We start from the raw sequence: 18,490 nt of genomic DNA, 5'->3' as shown, positions 1-18,490 counted from the left end.
TATAAATTTGGGGCCCCCGGTGGCCCCCACTTTGAAAAGCAAGGGTCTGAACAGTCGATAAAACCTGCAACTATTCCTTCAAAACTGCCACGAACAACTGTGCCAGCCAGATGTGAGTCTTCCAAAATAAATCTGTTATTTTCACTCAGTGCTTTGTGTGACTGGGCTGGTGGCGCTTCAACACGTCCTTTATTCTGAAAGAACCCTGTCGGAAGTACTGTTCTTGTGGAATGTGGCTAGCTTAGCTCCCCTCGTAGGTTAGCTAACGTGGGCTAGCCTGTTATGGAAGAACGAGCAGCAGAGCGCAGGGTCTGTGTGTCTGTGTGATAAAACGGGACTGGCTGGGACTAGTTCTGAGGCGTGATTTGGAAAGATAAACGCTACATACCGGAAGCCTGGGGAACGTCTTCCTGGCTGAAAACAAAAACACCACATAGAGAGGGAGAGAGAGCTAAAATCACGGGACAGCTACGGTTACAAGTACAACATGGAGCCGACAGCTGCGGAGCGTCCGACACTTACCCGCCGCCATCGAGTGTAGTTCTCCGCGGCCACAGCAGCACCTCGGAGTGCTTCAGCCGCGGGAATCTTTGTTCGGGTTTTTTTCATGGGACACAACCGGGCTTCCCCTCCGCTTTGTCGTTGTTTTACCGCCGTGACAGCATCCCCCTTGGCTGGTGTCAGCTGGCCACCGAGTTCCCCGCAGCTTATGGACTCCAAGCAGTAGTTTTTGGGCTTTTCTGTTGGCCGGAGCTTCTGTTGCGGACGCGGTAGTCATGTTTTCTGTCCGTATCGTTACCGCAGACTTCTATCTGGCAAGTCCCATTAAAGACCTGGACGTGTGCTATTCTGAATTCAGGGAGAGCGATGTGAAGAAAGTGCCCGTTGTGCGGATATTTGGAGCAACACCCGCAGGTTAGTCAACTCTTCAGTTTATTTCTGATTTGTTTGTCTTCATTACTGAAGCTCATGGTGGCTGCTGTGCCTTTTGCAGCGATCCACGCGGCATGCTGTGTGGACATGCACCAACACGTCCGCACTGTGCTGTTTTAGAGGAAACATAACGGGTATAGCGTGCTAAATGACGACAGGAAGATGATTCAGGGTGTTGACATATTATACGGACGGCGTGCACCGCTGTTGCTTTGCATACAGACTGGCTGCCAGCCTGCAGCAGTGGGAGTCCTTCTCTCTGTCTCCCCCTCCTCACACGACTCCGCTTTGTTTTCGCTCCCCTGCTCCATCATGGCACGGTGGTGGCGGCGGACACCTCTGGCTTCAGAGCTCAGGAGACTTGTGCCTCTACCTGCCACATGTGGAGGCTGTCCGTGAATGCCACATCTCCCTTTATGGTGGTTTTATTGTGTTTGTGGCAACCTGTGGAGTGTGGACAGGCAAGAATGCAACACACTGCCTCCTCTGAGCAGCTCTTCATTCTTTCACTGTAATGCCAGTAAAAAAAACAAAAAAAAAACAGATGTAGATGAAAGGAAACAAAACTTTGTTCATCCCCTACCAGAAATTGCATGATTGCAGTAAGTAACGGTAGCAGAGATTGAGACAAATGTGTGGTTCTGTAAAAACACTCTGGTGTCAATTATGTGCTCTATAGAAGACAGTACCGTCTGAGAGGGCAGGAGCCATCATGACAGAACATTATGTTATGCAGGATCGAACAATGTGGGAGACATGATTAATGTAAACAGAATCGTACATCGTGTGACAATGAATGTACAATTAATCAATTAAGATATATGCATATCCATATGTATGTATATGACCAAACATATGTTATTTCACTGTAATTCCAATAAAAAGACAGATGTAGATTTATATGACCATGTATATGCATATATGACCAAATAGCACAATCTTCAATATTAATTGATATTGCAACAATGTTGTAGGGTTGACTAATGGTGCTTTCACAAAATATTAACACTATGAGATTTTTTATTCATAATCATCAGCAATGTGGCTGTAATGACTAAGTGTGTAAAAGCAAATAATAGAGCAGCTAGACCAGTGAATGGTGCAGCCTTTAAAACAATGAAAAAACAACACTTATGCCATATAATGATATCCAAAAATCTAAGACAATATCTAGGCTTTTATGATATTATCGATATAATATTGATATGTTGCCCGCCCTCATATGTATATGGAGACAATGTCATGGCTTGTAAAATCCTAATGTAAAAATGATGATTACTGTGCAAAAGAGAGGCTAAGATTGATAGTAGATTTGTGTTTTATTTAAGATTTGGCACATGCCCTGCCTTCTAATAAATCCATTACAGCCGAGCACTCTGGGTACCTTAATCCCCACACCACAAAACAATAGAATGATTTCCTGCACAATGGCACAGCATTATCACCCCCTCCAAATCCTCTTGTGATTGCTGTGCCCTCTCTTCAACCCTTATTTGACAGGTGAAAACCCCGTTGCAGTACAGTGACTGTGTATATTTTTAGCAGGGTTAAGTCCCCAGTGGGGAAAATGGGAGTCCAGCTTGTCCCCCCTATACTGTCGGTGGCAGTGCTCCTCCCTCCGCAGGGCGACCCGGAGCAGCATCCAACAGGATGTACTTGAGGAAGGATTAAAGGATATAGAGCAGAGAAATGAAGGACAGTGGGCCGGGGTTAGGGTGTCAGGTCTAATTTGGTTCTCTCGTAAACCTGCACGTTCTCCTGCAGTTGCACTGAATTGAGGGGGCTGCACACACACTGCAGCAGAGGCAGCCTGGGTAGCCTGTCAGTGAATGTATGCTGAGAAGCAATTCATCAACACTGATTCAAGCATAATAAAGCCAATACATACAGCGCTGCTATTAGGCTCTACACTTTGAGACACACAGTGTACTGTATTACTGATATGGGATTAATTTATGATATTAGACTGGACACTGCCCTGGATTTTGATCATAATTTGATGGATATTATAACATCATTTAATCGTTACAATGTTTGTTCATTTTGCTGGTCTGGTTTTAATGCCTGCATTATGGTTGAGTGGTGTAATTTTCTGAGCTTGACCCAGTGAATAAAATTAACAAGGTTTGGTCTAGAGCTGAAACAATCAGTATATTTATAGCTGATTGTCAGAAAATTAATTGACAATGATGAATCAAATGTCATTTTCAAGCAAAAATATCAAACAGTAGTTTTTGTTTTGTCTAAAATATGAGGATCTGGTGCCTTTTCTAGCCTTATGTGATAATAAATTAAATATATTTTTGTTTTTGACTGCTCCAATGATTATTTGGTCTTTTTGCTCAATAGCTTGATACATGACTAATTTGATTTAGGGCTCCAGCTAATTATTTTCATAGAAGATTAATCCATTAATTATTTTCTCAATTAATTGATTAATGCCTATAAAATGTCAGAAAATGAAAAATTTAACTTGTCTATGAAAACAGTGAACAGTACTTGTCCCCGACTAGCTGCCAATATGGTGGGGCTACTGATGGTATGGGTTGACTAAGCCTACCTAAACTGCAAACATGATCCTTACAGAAGAACCAGAAACATGAAAGGCAGACTATGGAAAAATGAGACAGAAATTTAGGAGAGAATGAAAACAGGAATTTAAGTGTGTAGAATATGACACAACTAAGAACATAATGTACTGCAGTGTGTGCCGCCAGTTTCCTCTAATAGCAGAAAGGTCTAGCTCTGTCTTCATCAGAAACAGTGCCTTCAGGAAACACTACATCACAATTCCTGAGAAAAATAGACAACATAACTGTCAGGGTTAAGGAAAATTTTGTTATGTTGCATTAAATTGCCTTTTCTGTAGTGTTTTTATAACTGTTTTTGTAACCATTTGGGCCACCAAATTTAGGGGCTTGGTAGCCCATGGGGCCAATACTTAAAAATATTTGCGTCTATCTCTGCATACAAAGGAAGATTCTGGTATTTTTCTAACCTAGATCTTGTCATAATGGTATTCATTCTGACTATTAGGTCATGGTGACTTTGCAATAAGCTGGCTGGTCACCCTTTAAGTAGATCCCTCTGCAGTTAAGAAGAAGAGCTAATCCAATAGGCTATATTCTGTGTTTACTTTCAGTCAGACAAGCAATAACTAACAGTGATTCCCAACTGTCACATCATCCATAATTTATTCACGTTTGATTTTAAGCACAGATTTACAGAGAAAATGTAGAGGCCAAATGTTGGATCAGTTGCTATTTTTTATTATGTTAATTACACAGCCTTTGTTTTTATTTTTGAAAAGTGCTTTTCTACATGTTTGAAGCCATCCAAATGAGCCAGCATGCACGGTACCAGGATCTACATGGCATGTGGCCATTGTTTAAGGCATTAAATAACACTAGTGCTGTGAACGTATCTGCTGTGTAAAAGATTTACAAGAAGACAAGTGAAGAGTTAACACTGTAATGAACTGATGAGCGTCATAACAATACTCATGTTTTTCCCCCCATTTTGTGGTATTGTTTAACCTGTATGTGTTGGCACACACTCTTGTCTGAACCCTGTCTAAATGCCTACACCTCTGATCCTGTCTGATTGGTCAACATTCCTGAGTATGTGGCATTTAAATGCATGCCAGCATCCCGTTGGAGCTTTGAACTGATTGAGCTCTTACGCAAGACAAGAACATACACAAACACAGTGGTTGCTATTGTTTCCCTGTTGTATATGTGGTTTGAATCCGACTCTGTTTTTCTTCAGGTTGCAGCAATGATAAAGTAGTGAGAGTGTAGTTTGTGTGTTGTGGTGGGTGCTCTTCAGATTTGCACAGTTTGAATCTGCTCTTGCTCAGTTCATGTATCACTTGTGGCGAGCCAGAGTCAGAGACAGCTCTACATTTCCAGAAATAAAATTACATCACCATCTGGAACACATTGAAGCAGAGAGGGATCGCTTTCTTTCTGTTTCTCTGTGGCTCAGGAACAGGCCACACCTCTTGAAAAGGAGTTACTTTTTAAATATTTCCTGTTGCCTTCATGGTGATTTTTATTGTCTGGCCTGAAGGGAGGAACTCATGAGCAGCTTTTCTTAGTGTGTGTGTGTCGGCTTTTATCTCATCAGTGTGTTTACCCTGGTGTAAGCAGTCAGCAGTGCATTCTGCACCATGTGGCTCTGCCTACAACCCCAGGCCTCCTATTCCCTGTCCTTCCCTGACCTAAGCCATGCACACTCCCACCAATCAGTCCTGTGTAATTCGATGCCACACTTCCTGATTTTTTTCCCCTCTTCTCTCTTTGTTAGCATGTGGCTGGCCTGACTGTGTTGCACACATACTGTACATCCACTCATTGTGATCAGTATCACATTGCGCCTATGATAATAAATAAATAAAACTTTTTGGTTGGAAACCTCTCAGGGCGGTAAACAGCGAGCCTCTCCTCACTCAGACCTGCTGTTGAGTAAACCTTTTGAGGTTTGACAGCATTGATCTCCACCCTGGATGCCGACAAGCTCGGCCTGGAATGCACTGACAGGCCCTGGGCCCCGTGACAGCAGGAGACACACTGTTTTGGTTTCTCTCTCGGGCATGTGCACTTGAGTGTGTATTGGGTGTGTGCAAGAGCAGAGAGGGAGGAAGTGCATGACCAATTGACCTGAATGAGGGGGGCCAAGCATGAAGCACAGGGAGGAATAAAGCCAAGGGCCTCTTCCTCCCCTCTGCCCCTCTCCCCCCCAGGTTTAGCTCTCTCCAGGGGAACCCTTAATGCCATCTGAAGGAATTCCTCCCGGATCCATTAATAGGATAATAGGCGGATTCAAAAGGACTCTGTGGCTCATTAGGCAGAAGGTCATTGTCCCCTTAACTGTTTACTTTCCTCTCTCCCTGTCAGTTCCTCGGGTTCAATTATCATCCCCTAACTGCCGCCCGAGTTGCTTCTAATTACTTTTATAAATGAGCAAGATGCCCATTTGTTAATATGGCTTCACTGAATTTGACTTCATTCTTTTGTCCTCAAGACTTTCCTTTTTTTATCTAGGGAGTGTCTGGTTCACTCCAACGTGAGTTACGTGAGACAGAGGGAAGTAGAGTTGTGATAGTAATAGAGGAGCATCACAGAGAAAGGCTGAATGCTGTCCTATACTAATCCTCATCCTGTGATGTTTTTGCTTACTGATTGAATCTTTTTAGATGTTACTGAATCAGAGGAGTGAATGTTTACAGGAGTTTGGCTTTGGGGACTTCTGTTTAAAAGACACTCACTGAAGTTGGTCAGTACAATTAAGGCAGAGGACACTGACTTTATCACTGTAGGCACAGGTATACTGACAGCACATTTATTCCAGTAGGTTTGTACTGGATATACAGTGACATAATGTGATTGCTCTAGCATTTTATAACAGCAAAGATTTGGACTGAAATTGATCCAACGATCAACCTGGTGGCCTGAGGGTTTGACCAGACTGAATATACAGATGGACGACATGTCTCCACTTAATCCCACTGCACAAAAATGAAGCCAAAATATCCTGGATGTCAGCGCTGCTGTCTTGCGCTGGCGATGTCAGATGCGGCGTGGTAATGATCAAGGTTGGAGCCATGGTATCGAGGTCCTGCCCATACAGACTCATTTGTGAGCGGGTGCTCAGCTGTCAGTCATGATATAAAAACCTTTTATTTATAGCAGCATATAATTGATTCAAACCAAACTTATCAGAAAAAAAAATTTTATCCAGAGAAAACACAGCTTCTGCTTTGTTTACAGACCATTCTTGCCCCAGTCTAATACAGAGGAGATGATGATGTACACTCCAAATGCCAATTTGGCATCTACTTATATATGTCTACAGCTGTCATGTCGTCCATCCTTATATATGTCACTGGCACAATAATAGGGACCCACCTTACTACTATATTATTGTCACCCACACTGACTCACCCATGCAAATTCTGACATTATTAACATTATTACATCCTGGATTAGTTTGTGCTGTGAGTTTGTCAATCCAGAGGTGTCTCACTCAGTGAGCAGCCATTACACAGTGCCTGGCAGCAGTCAGTCACACCTCTCTGGTGCTGCCGTGCTGGTAAAACTGGAACCATTTCCGTCATGTCTCCATTGTCGGGGCCTACCAGCATCGAAGGCATTTCCAGTGTCCTATCTGGTTTCAGAGAGGCTTGTCCAGGCACAGTCAGGGCAGCCACAGTGCAGAGCTTTAATAAGTAAACAGACCCCTCCCCTCCCCTCCCTCTCACACAGGCCTGTGTGAACCATGTGTAGAAATGTGGGAGGAGGCCTTGTCTCCCTCTGAATACTGTGATACCACAGGTGGCCTTTGTGGTGGATTACAGTCAGAGACGATGAATAGCTTGCGGCTAATGAGCAACATCTAACCAAAGGCGATGTGTTGGGCCCAATACTAATTTATCTAAAGTCATTCAACCAGGTGATCCATTATCTGAAAATACAAAGGTGTTAAATGTAGCTGACATCTCAACAATCAGAACTCTACTGGGAATTTAAGGTATAAATCAAATGTGGTGTGTTTTCAAAGGCTGTTGAATGGCCATTGAACACAGTGCTACACGCACTGCCAGTATCCGTTCTGCAACTCAAGGTCTTTTCATTTACTGGCGTCAGGGCCAGATGAAGGCAATGTAGCTGCAGAGGCACCACTATTATAGTTAAATATTTCAGTCCAAAAGCTTGACACAGGTTATTTGGGTCTAAGATTAGAGATTGTTGTTGAGGACGCCACTGAGTGGACACCAACCTTTTTCAAACCAAGAAAGATCCTCACATTCTCCTAAACTCAGTGTTGAAGACACAAGTTAAAATGAGAATGACTAACTGGTAGCAGGCGATGATTTCCCTTTATCTTGGAGCAGCTGTGAGTGTACAGCAGCTGCCTCAGTGTCCTTGCTGCTGCGGCCCAGTCAATCTGATTGATGGCTATAATAGCTCCCTCCGGCTCCACAGTGGGTACCCGAAGGCATCACTGTCGAGGGCACAGGCCCGACACTGCAGCAATCCTTGTCCCTAATGCATTTCCCATCACCTGGATTCACACTGAGTCAGGTGGGATGGGTGACTTTGCATTAACATCTGTAGCTGTTGGATGTCTTTTTCCTCTATTGGAAACCTGTTCATTATTGTGCAGGCTTGACCCTCAGTGTTCTTTCTGGGATGTTGTATCGATCCTCCACAGGGAGTTCAATTCAAGTAATTTAGTGTATTGCCCAAGGACACTACAGCAGTGGTATGTACAGTAAGCACTGTGAAAGCATCCATCTGTCCAGTCTGACTTCTCTCATGGCTGTCACTGTCCATCTTTTGGCAGACAATCTCCTTAGGTAAAGGTAAATGACCGGCACAGAACCGGATTTGTGACGCTGACCGGCCGGTCACCGGTCAAGGCCAGTCACATGAAAACTGGCCCGATTCCGAGCATTGCCGATTAATCGGTGCAAGTCTAGAAATAACTCTGGACTGGTTACCTGTCCATCAAAAAGACAGCCACATTCACGTGTGAACCTGAGGACATCTGGCTTTAATTGGGGCTATGGCTTTCATTCCCAAATTTGCCAACAAATCCCCCCATTGTCGAAATCATATATATATATAAATGTCAGGAAACCCAATACATGTCCACATATCAATGTCCATGGACCACTGTTTCTTTTCTAAGTTGTAAAGGTCACTGTTGAGTCTGACTGCCTTTAATTTGCGCAGATAATATATTGTTTAGGGATGCACCGATCGGCCACAGGCCGGAACCGGACGGTTTTCAGCATGACCGGCCCTGACCGGCACCCGGCCAGTCAGTGTCACATATCCGATTCTGTGCCCGTCATTGTCACATACGTCTTCTGCACGATGGTCATGTCATGCACGCAGCAGACAAACTGACCGTGATATCACACCCACCACCACGCTGATTACAGTTCCACAAACTCAGACACATGCTTGCATGAAGTTGGTGTTAGTGACAGATTACAACAGTAGGATAAAGAGAAGACAGACAGTCTACAACGAGACAGAACAGTTGACAGTGTCGCAAAACAGCCGTAAACTATGTAGTTCTTCATGCTAATGTTAGCCAGCAGCAGACTGCTGTTCACAGAGGTGCAGTTAAAATTGTTCTGGCTGAAGAATAAACAACCTGTGTTGATGTGTCTCCTCAAACATTTCTTCATCCAGACTCATTTAGCTTGTGTGTCTGTTTTTCTCACAGGAAAGTTTTACTGCAATAAACTGTTGCACCGCGTCTGTCTCGGGTTTGTTTACAACTGCTTCCACAGGCGATCATGTGAAATCACGTCCAGCGAGATTCCAAGATCTCACGAGATTGCATTCCCCATATTCATAATCTTAATATAAAACTATAATAAGGCCTGGCTGTAACCTGAAGGACTTTGGATAAAATGTAAAATAGTATTTAATAAATATTTAATTGTCAGTGTTTTATTATGAAAATCCAATTTATTTTTTTACAAGAAAAGTTGCAAACATGTTTGTGAATGCTGTCAGTTATAGTTCTTAGAAAGACTAAAAATTGGAATTAGCCAAAATCCGAATTGGCAGGTCAGACCCTTAAAAAAATTGGAAATCCAAATCGGCCAAGAAAATCGAAAACGGTGCATCTCTAATATTGTTTTACTCCTGTTTTGCAGTACCTCCCATTAAAGGCAGCTTTGTTGCAGGATGTTGTGCTACTCAGTTTGACTGAGGGGGTGAATTCTGGTGGGACACTGACATCAGTGCATACTCTATATAGTCAGTTTGTCCTGCCATTGCAGTCTGTAGAATGCAGGGTAAGACAGGGAGTTAGCCTTGTTGAACACATTTTTGAGTTTTTTCTGAAATCCAAATAATCCAAATAATAATCCTGTCCATTTCACATTTCATTTCCACTTTCCACAGGCCACACAGTGTCTTTGTCTCTTGACTGATGCCCACATATGGTAGCAAGCTTTTCATTAGATGTCATTTTAAATGTGGTGCCTGCCCTGAGTGTATTATAAGCCACTAGTGCATTCAGGTTGTGACAGAGTAAGCCTCCCAGAGGAGCTGCAGCCTTGGAGTTGTTGTTGTTGTTCTTCTCTCATAGCTGCATGCCAGATGGCTTTGCCAATGAGGTAATGTGATTTGGTTCATCTCCATGGTAATATGGATGTCCACTGGTTGAAGGGGGAGTGGGGGATGGCGGGAAGTATTTTGTCTTTTGATATGGCTGTACGAAAAAGCCACTGTTTGATGTGAAGTGTCTGCTAATGCATGGGCCGGCTTAGGGCCGCGGCTGACTGGAGGGTTTGTAAAGTTGCCCATTCTGGCAGCACCTCATCTATTCCAGAGCAGGTTCTTGTAATGCGGCTCTGTGTGGTCTGAAGAGAGAAGCCTGTGTTGGCACGTGGTGTTGGGTCATTTCAGGTCCTCCTCTCAGTGTCGGGCTCTTCCTCTCTCCTCCTGCACCATTGTCCCCACAGAGAGAAAGAGGAGGGGCCCCGCTTTGTCCATCAAGCTGGTGAGAGAGAGAGACTTCCCACTCCGTGTTCCCTGAGGGCCACTGGCTCTGCTGCAGGAGAACTCTGCAGTGTTTCAAGGCAGATTAAGACCTTGTTTAAAAAGAATGAAAGAATTTGGCAGGCCAAGGAAAGCTTGAATCGCTGCTGGAGGGGGGAGATTGCTTTGAACCTACCATGCTGTGCCATTCAGCATTGATGTTAATGAGGCCTGTGTGTGTGTGTGTGTGTGTGTATATGTGTGTGTGTGTGTGTGTGTGTGTGTGTGTGGGCGGGTGGGTGGTTGTACACACGTGCTTGCACACACAAAGACAAACAAAGTGATTAAGTTTTCATCTGTAGCATTGAGTATATCTGCAAATTAGAGAGGAGTAGCTCTGTCTCTTCTTATTACAGGAATGCACCAATGCTTAGCTATCTCATTAATGTATTGTTGTGCTATAGGATTCATAGGATTTCTTCCTCTACATTCAAGTATTGCATTTTTCTTTTGACATGAAATCAGACATGCTTCATCATTTTAAAGCCCTAGAACAGGTCTGATCAAACATGAAAAAACATTGCAAAGTGATGGTAACATGAGCTTTAATGGTTTCTAGGGTTTGAAATTCACCCTGGTCTAAAGGGCCTTGGGTGCAAAAGGTTACTATGTGAGCAATCGTGTTCCATCTTCATGACCACCAAGTTTTAGCCCCATACTGTGAGCCTCCACAAACATCCTGATTCCTTTGTGCCATTTAGTTCAACAGTCTTTCAAAACAGTGAACAGTACTCATCACCGGCTAGCTACTGATATGTCAGGGCTACTGGCATCTGGGTTTACCAGGCATACTTAAAGGAGTTTAGGTGGCTAGAAAATGCCACATCTGATGATAGAATGTGATGCAGTGAGTGCTGCCAGTGGCCTAGCTGAGAAGTTTAGGTTGTGTCACCTGAAACACCACATCACAATTCATGGAAAAAAGGAAGGCTGTATTAAGTTGCATTAAATTGCCTTTTCTGCATTGCTCTTACATGCAGTTACACTTGACACCCAAAAATGTGCTCTGGCCTCCATATCTATGGCTTTGGGGGTCCTTGGTGCCAATGCTTAAAAATATGAGCATCTATCCCTGGTTTCAGTCCAGGCTGAAGGATGTGGACCGCATGCACCCACAAACTTGTGGACTTGCTCATGTGTGCAGTGCACTCGTGTACTCAGTATGTTATATACGGATGCATAATATGGATTTCTTTTCAGCCAATACGATAAGTAGTAATTACCTGCTTCTTATGATCAATACTGTTAAGATAACCAATAATTCAACATTTTTGTATTTTAAAAGAAGTTCATAGATATAATCTGTAGTTTATGCATACCTGAGGATAAGAAAGGTAGAGAGACATAATCTGTCAAATCACACGTCAGTGTATGCAATTGGCTACAAAAACAAAGGCTATTATAGATAAAAGTCGACTGTGTTTATCTGATTACAAACCAAATTTACACACCTTATGCACCTTGCGTTCTGTCAGCTTAGGGCTGGGCAATATATGAATATTATATTGTATCATGATATGAGAATCGGTATTGTGATAGTTCTTGCGTGCCGTTATATCATGATATGGAGTAAGTGTTGTCTTTCCATGGTTTTAAAGGCTGCATAGAGTACAGTAATTTTCTGAACTCTGCCTAACTTAGTCATTATAACTACACTACTGGTGATTATTTATCAAAAAATCTCATTGGGTTAATATTTTGTTAAAGCACCAATTTTCATCCCTACAATATTGTTGCAGTGTCATGGCATTTGGTCAAAAACATTGTGATATTTACTCATTTTATCACCTCAATCGCTTCCATTCCTTGGAGTACACAAAATGTGATCAGTCACAACCTACATGATCAAAAATGATCTATAGCGACCAATTTGAAACTTCACTGCCCTGATAGGTTTTTTAGTTATATTATATCACCTAATGTATCTTAGTGTCTAGATGCTGCGTTTGTTAAAGGAAAGAGTTTGGCTGTATATTATTGGCTGTGTTTTTTTGGCTATAATTTCAATATCTGAATAATAAAAATAATATAAATTTCCCATTATTAGGCTGATACATTATCAGTCTGATATATATCCTACATCTCCATACATTTCATTATAGTGGAGTACCTCATATGGCGAGTTTAGATTCAAATCAAAATTATGCTTCGCCATGCACAAATTGTGACTGACAGTGCTGGTACAGTCAGCGCTCATCACAAACAGCCAATGTGCCAACAGTACAGATGTTAGCTGTGTGTGGAGTGTGTTGTGTTTGCGTGAATTGAAGTTGCAGATGCATTTTCACCTTCTTTGGCACTGACTGGAGTGACGTTAAATCTGTCTGCATTTACTTCCTGCTGACTTGACTTTATATGCACTTTTCCTGCCTCTTAAATTTGCTTTGCATTGAGTCTAACCACACACCCTTATATTATTCAACCATAACCTCCTTTGTGACATTAGGCAGAAAGACACTTCAGCTCATTTGACTACTCACATTAAGAGCACCATGCAAACATCAGCCATATTTAGTAATGACAAATGACATTTGGGAAAAGAATCAGCTGTTTTGGAGGGCAGTGCTGGGGAGCAACTGAAGCTAATAATGACCCTGCCCATCAGTGGTTTCTAAAAAGGGTGCACCAGGCTGACTAACTGTCCATTAAAGGTACATTTCTTGACTTTGTTGTGTCCGCAGTAGTGCTCCCAAACTCAATTAACTATTTACTTTAAAATCAAGTTTCAAAACCACAATGAGAGGACATAATTGTGGTATTTGGGGGAATAGTGTCCCATAAAGTGTATCTTTAAGGTCTCTGGTGACTTTAGAAAACAAAATAACTAAGTTTAGTCAGTTTGTTATTTTGGTTTCTTTTTATGGTGCAGGATTTAGTAGTTATTAATGAGGAATGTTAATCGCATCTCAAATGCAATGCAGCAAATATGCTTTGGTCGTTAATAAGCTCTAGATTTTGCTAGATCTCTCTGTAAACATTTAGCTGCAGAGCAAATTTGCTTAAAGTCAGTAAATTCCTTCACCTGTGCAAAGTCCACTTTATCTTTTAAATGCTGTCGACCAACACCCATCAGTCTCTCTACTGCTGTTTTTAAAAATCTGAGACCGCAGTGGGAACCAAAGGGTCTTTTTTAATCAATTTTTAATTCCATAGCTGTATACAGTCAGTTTGAGGGCAGGCTTATTAAAAAGGGGAGGGGGGAGGGATATTCTGGAAGCCTGGCTCTAAAAATAGCACAGCTTGTGTGTGTGTGAGAGATTGTGAGTTTTAATGCAGCTGAGCTTGTCTGTGGTGAAAGAGAGCAGCATGGTTGTTGCTGCTGCTTAACAGGCCTCCAACTCTTTAAAACTGTCTGATGAGAGTCTCCTGTTGTGTTTTGTGAGTCAGTTTTACATTTTTGGGAGACATTTACCATGTCTGACATAGGAAGTAAAACCTTTTTATTCCTCGGAGTTCTGTCTAAACCTGCTCTGTTCTTTTTTGCATTTGCTCTCTGTGATCTGCTCCAGTCACAGCAATATCTCAGCTGCAATTTAGTGTTTCTTTGTGTCTTTCTGGCCGTCCCCGTGTGAGATTGAGAGTGGAGGGGTGGGAAAAGGGAGGGGAGAAGAACGGAGAGAGAGCGTGTGTGAGTCTGGCTCGCTCAATGCACCAGCCGAGCTGCCGTCCCTGCTTCATGGGATGTGTGGCGGAGAGCGAGACACGCCGTGAATATCAAATTTCATCTGAGCTGAGAAAAGGAGGGCAGGCAGAGCTCGGAAATCTCTCCTGTTGTCTGGCGAGTTATTGCCGCCCCTGATCAGAGAGCGAGTCTGGGCGCACACACAAACACACAGCATCCTCCAGCACCGTGGCAACCATTCAGCTCCAACCAGTTCTCCTCACACTCATTATGAAATCTGCAGCATCTGTCACGTCAGGATTTTTCTCAGGACTTGTTTTTTTCCTCTTGTTCATACCCAACTCCCGTTTCTCTTAATGAAGAACTGTCTTTGTGCCAAGTCATTAGATGTTGTTTTTCCCCATCATTCTTGCTTTTTTACCTCCTCCTCCTCTTCTCAAGGTGCTCCATATTAGATCTACCAGATATGAATCTCCAGTAACTGAGGATCTGCTTAAAATGGAGACCCACATTATTACATTAATTTTCCTCATAATGAATGGAGGAGAGTTTTACATAATCTGTTACATAAGGGAGCACAGTGTGTTTGGCACTAGCTTCCTGTCATCAAACAAGCTTTATGCATTCACAGTTGTTATTATTTATTTATTTATTATTTATTTAGAGACTCACTGACTTTAGTCATTCAGTGAGTTTGGTTGAACTTCAAGCTTGCTGGAAATGTGCTTATTTGCCACATTTGAACTAGAATTTGTCAGTTGGTGGATTGTTTGGTTTCCGTAAGTCACTTCTGGTTAAACTGCACCCATACACTGCTGATGATACAGATTTGATTAGCGATTAGTGATTAGCAGTGTAAGATTTATTCCTGTACATTATGATAGCAGTGGCTAATAAAGCCCTGAGCCTGTAACCTGCAGCAGAGATGAGGAGTGGACTTCAGAGATCTGTAAGCTGACTTCTTTCTAACTCTACACCCCCAGATTTATATATTTTAAAACTTCATTTTGCTTTTGATAGCACAACACTTATTAAACAGTAACTAACCAGTTTTAGGTAAAGCACAAAATTACACAAAATACAAGAGGTGCTTATTGTCACCATGTCTCAACCAGGGATGCAACGATACCACTTTTTTTCAGAGTAAAGTACTTACTTTTGGGTACATGCCAGTACCGAGTACCAATACGAGTACTTAATAGTGACATTATAGTTCTTACAATAATCTTAAAAAGATACTTTATTTTCATCAGATGTTCCTCACTTTTTAAATTTAACAAATTGTTGTTGCTGTTTCCTGCTGCTTATGCTTGTTGTACGCATTACATTTGGGGTTTATTAAGTTCCTTACTGAGTTGTGCAGTTTACTGTTTACATTATACATTTCAGCTGGAATAATTCCACAACATTAGGTGCCTCTTCATGTCCCTTGTCTAAGAGCTAATCAGTTCCTACCTGCCATTGTTTAGGGAGGGGACAGGTATGAGTGTGATGCCATGTGCAACAGTAGTTTTTACCCTGCTGTGAACCTGAGTGAAGTTGGGTGTATTGGGTGTATCTCTTTTTGGTGAAGATAAATGGGAGAATGAAGAAGAGTATACAAAGAGAGGTTGTAGCCTGCATATTACCCACAGCCAGAAGAACCTGAAAATGCTTATAATCAAGAAAAGAGGGTTGCAGACTGGTGGTAGCAGTGTTTTTTGCTTCATCTTCAATAATTTATTGTACCTGCTAACTATTTAGCTGTTGAATTCAACTAGTTTACACTAGGAATGTACACGATTAGTCAGTATTATTATCAGCCATCAGATTATCAGTATCAGTGCATCCCTGGTGTCCATTGCACTAGTCAGCATCTCAGCAAACTTGCAGATTGTTTGTTTGCAAATTAACCTGTAAAGTGATGAGTGCAAGTGGCCAGAAATATTCTCAATGGTTAACATATTAATGATTAACCATTGATATCCCTTCGTCAGACCACACTAGAATTCACACAGCTCCCTCTGGAGCCACAAAAGATTTGATAGAATTTTTTTTTCACACACAGATTAGTACTCCCCAACACTTGAAAACATATTGATGTAAACTGAAATTATACTGCCTAATGTTAGCTTTTTACATGGTTTTGTGCTCAGTAAGTCATGAAGGTAATAATATTCTTAGCTTCTCAAGGACTTAAAGTATGGCGCTGGAGCCACAATGTGTTTAGCATAGCATTCAAAAACTTTGAACTCTCACTAATTAACACCTTGTATCTTCCTTGCTTAATCCATATAGAAAAAGAAATGTAAAAGTGACAGGGAATATCACATTCTAAGATTATTTCTTGGTGAGCAGCAGTCAGGCACAATGACCATGTGCAGCATCTGGAAGGCTTGTCATCACTGTGAGGACAACATGTTTGGCAGCATTACACCTGTACACCTACACCAAAAATTGTGTTCACTGAACATAACCAGTGCTTCTGTGTAGCTTGAGATGCTGCACAGAAATGCTGGCTGGATATTTCTTTGTCAAGAAATTACTCGAAAGAAAGCAAATAAACATATTTTAGAAATGCTGAATTATTCCTGAAGGCTTGTAATGGCTAGTAGCATACAGTATAGAAGCTGCCTGTCTTTGAGATCAGCATCATGACAGAGATGTTGTGGCCAGTGTGTGTGTGTGTGTGTGTGTGTGTGTGTGTGTGTGTGTGTGTGTGTGTGAATGAGATGAGAATATCCCTTCATGTGTGTGAGTAGCTGCAGACACCCCGAGGATTTTCCCTCTGCTGGTCACAGTCTCTGCCTCTCTCTTTCTCTCTCTCTGCTGTACTCAGCCTCCACTTGTCCTCCCTCCTTCTCCTCCTGTCCTCCACATTCCTTTGTTTTCCTCGACATTCCGTTCCAGTTTCGAGGGTTTTCACTTTCTCTCCCTGAATCACATCAGCATTTCCTTTCATCTCTTTCCGCCACCCCTCCCTCCTCCTCCTCTTTCTCCCTGTCCCCCTCACTCCCTCCTGCCCTCAGATTGTCCTGGACTGCTCTCCACGGGAGAGCTGCCGCATAGCGCACAGAGAGGGAGTGTTTACAACTGGAGCTAGTCTGGCCTTTGCCCCTCACCCTGTCAGCTCCCCCTGCCCCTCCTCGCTGTCCTCCACAACTCAAAGCTGCGTACACCCTTTAAATCCCTCTCTGTCCTCCACGCCCACCTCCTCTTCTTATCTGGTAGCCCCACACACTCGCATGCCTGAACATTAACATGGTGGCAGTCATTAGAGAGGGGCTGCAAGTAAATTGGACAGGTCCTTTTGTGGGGCAGTGGTAGTCCAGGGCTTATTCAGTCCAGGCTTAAATATTTGTCTCCTAAGCCTTCCTGCTGGGATAACAAGCAGTATATAGATGCCAAAGGCAAGTCACAGGAGGCCTGAGTTTGATGTATTTCTTTGTGAAATACTCCATCGTTTCAAAAGGACAAATCACTACTTGAAATATATTTTATTTCGTTTTTTGAACATTAGGATAGAACTTTCTTCCTCTAAATGTGTTCATGAAGGGTCAACCCACACAATTTGCAGCCTCTAGGACCTGTAGTCAGCAGTCTGGATTCATTGAGCATTGTTTTTGTTGCCTGACATCGATTCTGATACCCAAACTCAGGGTAACTGCTGATACTGAGTGCTGATTCGATACCTGGTCAGAACAGCCTTGGTGCTTTCACAATGAAAACGCTTGTTGTAAAACGCATAAATCAACCACCTTTACTAATGTCACATGTGAAAATCATCTCCACACTTTGAATATTTGAATCAAAGTATTTGCCTAAAATTAATATTCGTGTATAATTTGAAGCACAGAATAAAATTGTGTGCATTTCATGGAAAATGTTTTTCTCAAAATATCAATGTAAAAGCTGAAGAGAGAAAACACTGGTATAGCAGCTGCATTAACTATATTACAAGGACATATTTCACATTGTACAGTGTCCTGTGGAAACATTACAACCAAAATGGGCTTCCCTACAGACTTGTCGTCAGTACAGCCTTGATGCTGTCGTACGGAAAAACACTCTTTTTAAGATACCTAATTCAACTGCCTCTCTACTAACATGTGATAATGTCTGTTGATTGATTGTTACTGAGGTCTGATGGAAAAGGATGATGATCAGGATGATAGTTAGTGCATGGTGATCTTAATTCATCATGATTTGGCTGCTCAGTGACCACACACTAACTTTAAAACATGATTGTTTTCAGTGGTTGCAGTATGAAACATTTAAAAAAAAATTAAATAATTAAAACAGGCTTGTCCATAAGTGATTACATGTGCAGTGAACCTGCAGTTGTCATGTTCTTTCTGTGTGTCAAGCTTAATTGGATTTCGCTCCT

General features: G+C 42.2%; 1 protein-coding gene across 3 annotated transcripts in view; it reads left to right on the top strand.

The window, feature by feature from the left end:
• The first annotated feature begins 266 nt into the window (after positions 1-266).
• Positions 267-18,490, top strand: part of rev3l (REV3 like, DNA directed polymerase zeta catalytic subunit) — a 103,189-nt gene continuing 84,965 nt past the window's right edge. For all 3 annotated transcript variants that reach the window (XM_084737896.1, XM_084737897.1, XM_084737895.1), the window contains exon 1: positions 267-915. In XM_084737896.1, the coding sequence (XP_084594022.1) occupies positions 777-915 (139 nt within the window). In that variant the 5' untranslated portion in view covers positions 267-776. The remainder of the gene's footprint in view (positions 916-18,490) is intronic.

Source organism: Lutjanus erythropterus, chromosome 15, assembly GCF_056507025.1.
Source record: "Lutjanus erythropterus isolate fLutEry1 chromosome 15, fLutEry1.hap2, whole genome shotgun sequence".
In the NCBI taxonomy this organism is placed as follows: domain Eukaryota; kingdom Metazoa; phylum Chordata; class Actinopteri; order Lutjaniformes; family Lutjanidae; genus Lutjanus; species Lutjanus erythropterus.
This window is presented reverse-complemented; position numbering and strand designations above follow the sequence as displayed.